General features: G+C 42.1%; 1 protein-coding gene across 1 annotated transcript in view; it reads left to right on the plus strand.

Annotated features, from left to right (window-relative positions):
• Positions 1–4,388, plus strand: part of ZBTB11 (zinc finger and BTB domain containing 11) — a gene marked incomplete at its 5' end in the record, with an annotated part of 42,778 nt that extends 38,390 nt beyond the window's left edge. The window contains 2 exons of the mRNA XM_019523920.1: positions 2,444–2,619; positions 3,691–4,388. Of these exons, the coding sequence (XP_019379465.1) occupies positions 2,444–2,619; positions 3,691–4,217 (703 nt within the window). The remainder of the gene's footprint in view (positions 1–2,443; positions 2,620–3,690) is intronic.

The raw sequence follows: 4,388 nt of genomic DNA on the forward strand, positions 1-4,388 counted from the left end.
ACATGGCCCCAGAGGCCCCACAGCCGCTGCTATTGCTCGTGAGTACGGGTGTTTTGGTTGTTCGTTTGTTTTTTATTCCTGGACTGCTGGGGTCGGGTGGGAGGGCCACCAGGGATGGGAGGGTGGGGGAGGAGCCATCCAGCTGTGCCTACCCCTCCCTGGCTGATCTGAATCGCCAAATTTCTCTGAATCGGTGCTGAATCTCCTGAAGATTCAGCTGAATTGATTTGGGACAGTGATCTGAATCAAATTGCTGTCCTCCGAATCGGCTAGATCCGAATCAAATATTGACCTATTTGTATAAGCCTAAAGAAGATTGCCCACCTTAGTGACTGACTTCATAGAGCTGATTTAGAAAAACAGCTATATTAATTAGACTTGATCTTAGATGTTGGATTGATATCTTGAGAGAATGCACAAATTGGGGATTTAGTTGGCGTCGGCTAAAGAACACCAAATAACATGAAAGAAGAGGTTTACCAGCATCTTAAACACCTTTCTGCATATAGAAAGAAAGCTGCATTATTTCAGGGTAGTTGAAACTGAGAGATGTGCTAGAAATCTCATGCCATCTGTTTGAGTTGACATGAGTTTGGTTGATAGGGCTGATGCAAAGAAACTTAAGCTTCTTGAAAGAATTTGATTTGGTACTGTATTTTAGTTTCTTTAGTCTTGCACAGGATCAGTGTAACATGTATTGGATGGGTTAACAAGCTAAATAATAGAGCTCAGCGTAATCATTACCATAATCTTCAAACCGTGTGCCCCTAGTATAGCCCACTGTGAATTAATTTGTCGCCCTTTGCTATTTATATCTCTAGCAAACATCTGGAAGAAAATGTAAAATTGGTACTGATGGATAGTATAAATCATGAGTGTCAGATTCATTTAGCCGTGTGGGGTTGGACCTGCAGACCAATGCCACATTTCATCACACGTCCTGGAGCAGCTGGAATGAGCACTGAGGCCCAGTTCTGCTCTGGCTACTCTATATCTGTGTTACACAGCCCTGGAGCCACAGCCATGGACAGCATGGCTTTGGAGTGGCATACAGCTGCTCCAGGGCTGTGCCGCATGTGGCAGGTGCTTTGCTGCTCCAGGACATGAATTAGAAGGTGCTGTGTGCAGGGCCATCTACGTGCCCCACCTTCTGCATTTGGATTGCTCTGAGACCCATGGGCAGCACCAGGGGCTGAATGGTACAGCTCTGGGGGCTAGATCTTTGACACCACTGATATAAATGATACGAAAATTAGAAATTAGTAAATTAGAAAAAAGACAGATCACTGGAAAGAATGAACTGAATCACTTGGTATTTACTTTCTTTGAGTATCTTCAGGGATGGTTGAAAAGTGGTCATGTCCCTTTGGAATACTTTTCAGGAAACAAAATGAGATATTTTGCCGTTACTGAACATTAGTAGCATGCAGTCCTGACTCCCAAGGTTTAGTCAACAAAGCTTGTTTTGATTTATAAGAGATGCAGCAGTTAAGATTTTCAGTCTGCCCAGAAAGCCTTTTATGTTCGAGGCAAGTTAATAATACATGTGCATGGTTATAGACCATTGGTTACATTTCTTGATTGAATACTTACACTATTTTCCTTTGTGGAAAGTACAAAAGCCAGTACTTCAAATCCAGAGAGATGCTACAGGACCTATGGTCTGTGGGCTGGATCTGGCCTGTGCAGGGATTGGATCTAGTCTGCAAAGATATTAGATCTGGCCTGCATAGATTTAATCCAGTCTGTGTTTTAGTAAGGACATGCCAATTCTCCAGACCTTTGATCTGGTCCTCCCTTTGCTAATGACACACCCCTTCCAGCTAGCAGCTACAGCCCATGTGGAGGGCTGTGCTTCTCCACTGTAACCTCTGCTCACTGTTGCTGCAGTAGTTGGAGGGGGATGTGGCCTGTGGCACTTGCTCCAATCGCAATCTGTGGCCAGCGTTTCGCAAAAGGTTACTGATTGCTGCTCTAGAGTGCAATGTTAGGAGGATTTTCTAGTCTGTTTCCTAAAATGTATGAAGATAAAGTGGTATTATGATGCAAAGTTAAGGTGGCTTTGGGCATCTGAATCCTGTCCTTGCTTTCACTATCCTTCACCGAAATAGAAAGAACGTGTGTACAGGATGCATCCTGTTACTCCCTTGTAGCTCATAAAATCAGTTTTGGAAGTAAAATTGGTGGGGGGGAGGATTAATGTTGCTTTAATAATGTATGGCTTCTAGTCTCTGGAAAGGCAAGTGAAAGTTTGTGTTTCTGGATAAGAAAGCATGTGGCTGTGGTCTTGCAGTCATTCTGAAATACTCCTCTCATGTCAGAGTTGGACCTTAACACTTTCAGTCAGAACTTTGGCATTCCCTTTAAACTGTCCCATTTGGCTTAAAACTTATCTAGTCACCCAGTTTCAAGTAGGTTTTCTATACTTAACAATACATTTCAGGTGTAACATATGTGGCAAAGAATTCTATGAGAAAGCTTTGTACAGAAGGCACGTAAAGAAGGCCACTCATGGGAAGAAAGGGAGAGCAAAACAAAATCTGGAACGAGTATGTGAACACTGTGGAAGAAAATTCACCCAGCTCCGGGAGTTCAGGAGACACATGAACAATCATGAAGGTATAAGTGATTTTGTCCTTTCTGTAAAAATAATATTTCTTTACAAAAAGACAGAAGCTTCAGAACCTTATTACTCCCTCAAGGAGTTCCATTCAAGGAGTAATTATAGATCTTCCTGTCAAGGGGAGCTAGCTCTACACTTACCCTTGTTAATATGCTTCTGGTAACTTTCAAAGGGATCTCTTAAGTCTTCACAGCACCAGACACATGCAAGGATTGGTCTCCATTTGTAGTAAAAATATTTCCATGAGGCTTTCTGTGGGATATGGCTAAAGGTTTATAATTGGCAAGGAATTTATTGTGGCAAAACATTAAACCTGCACAACTTTTCGGGGGGGGGGCACAGTTACGATATTGGTTTCAAATATTTAGAAAACTTCTAAAATGTGTGCGTCTGTGTTCCTTCTGGAGTTAAATTTGTTACCACACTATTTTAAAATAGGGAATAAAAATAGGGGACTGGAATTGTGTCTAAGGGAACCGTCTCAAAATGAAAAATCATTGACGCTACATCAGGAAACACTTTTTTTGAAAGCGGATATTTTGTCTGGAGAGTTTGTGGCATCAGTTTTGGAGATTTTTCAGGAGAAAACTAAAAGCATTTTTTTTCCTGCAGTGGGCCTCTCAGCTTTCCTTTCCAACCTCTTCTGTGACTGTACGCTAGATGTTGTGTGATATCATTCTAGGCAAAACAGAGTGGCTCTTGACTTTTATTGGGTTCAGTAACACTTGGAATAGGGTTTTCAAAAGCACTCAGTCTTGACTTTGAAGGCAGAATTGGGCACTTACAAATGTTTTAGGAGACTGTTCCCTTGCAGAGTTCTCAGTTCAAAATTAACATGTAGTAAATGGTTATTCCTTGTCCCCGTCCCCCCGCCCCCCAGTAGAACAGGACAACAGGTTCTTAAAAGTTATAAGGGAGAGGCTGTATTGACCTCTATAGCCTCTTGAAATGCAAATAGTTTCCCAGTTACCTTTTTTATAACGTTGTTCTTCCTGGGGGCAATTTCTTGTCACTTACGCAGGCTTACAAAATCCAGTGAGGTTTTCCTGCTCTTGTTTTGTAAACAGGTGTGAAGCCTTTTGAATGTCTGACTTGTGGAGTAGCTTGGGCTGATGCACGTTCCTTGAAGCGCCATGTCAGGACACATACTGGAGAGCGACCCTACATCTGCCCTGTGTGTAATGAAGCTTACATAGATGCTCGGACACTCCGAAAGCATATGACCAAGTTCCACAGAGATTATGTACCTTGTAAAATAATGCTGGAAAAGGACACCCTTCAGTTTCATAACCAAGGGACACAGGTGGAACATGCCATCAGTATATTAGCAGCAGACATGCAAGAACAAGAAACTGAGATTAATGTGGGTGGTGAGGAGATTGAGACCGTGGTAGTGACAGGAGAAACACTTGAAGCTATTGAAGCTGTTGCAGCGACTGAGGAATGTACATCAGTGTCCACCCTTTCTGACCAAAGTATCATGCAGGTAGTAAATTACGTATTGGCACAACAGCAAGGACAAAAAATGGCTGAGGTCACACAAGCCATTGAAACTGTAGAAGTAGAAGTGGCCCATGTTACAGAGACAGAGTGAACTCAGTTTGTAATGGAAAGCAAGAAGTGCATGTGGCATTATGACGTGTAATGAGCTAAATATTAACTGAAGATTTGAGGCTTACAATAAGAGAGTAACTTTCAGACACTGAATTGCTATGTTGAATATCTTAGTTGCAAAATGGTATTGATCCAAGTATCACAAAAAGAA

The sequence above is a fragment of the Gavialis gangeticus genome, unplaced genomic scaffold (genome assembly GCF_001723915.1).
Source record: "Gavialis gangeticus isolate Ggan-Ray unplaced genomic scaffold, GavGan_comp1, whole genome shotgun sequence".
Lineage (NCBI taxonomy): Eukaryota > Metazoa > Chordata > Crocodylia > Gavialidae > Gavialis > Gavialis gangeticus.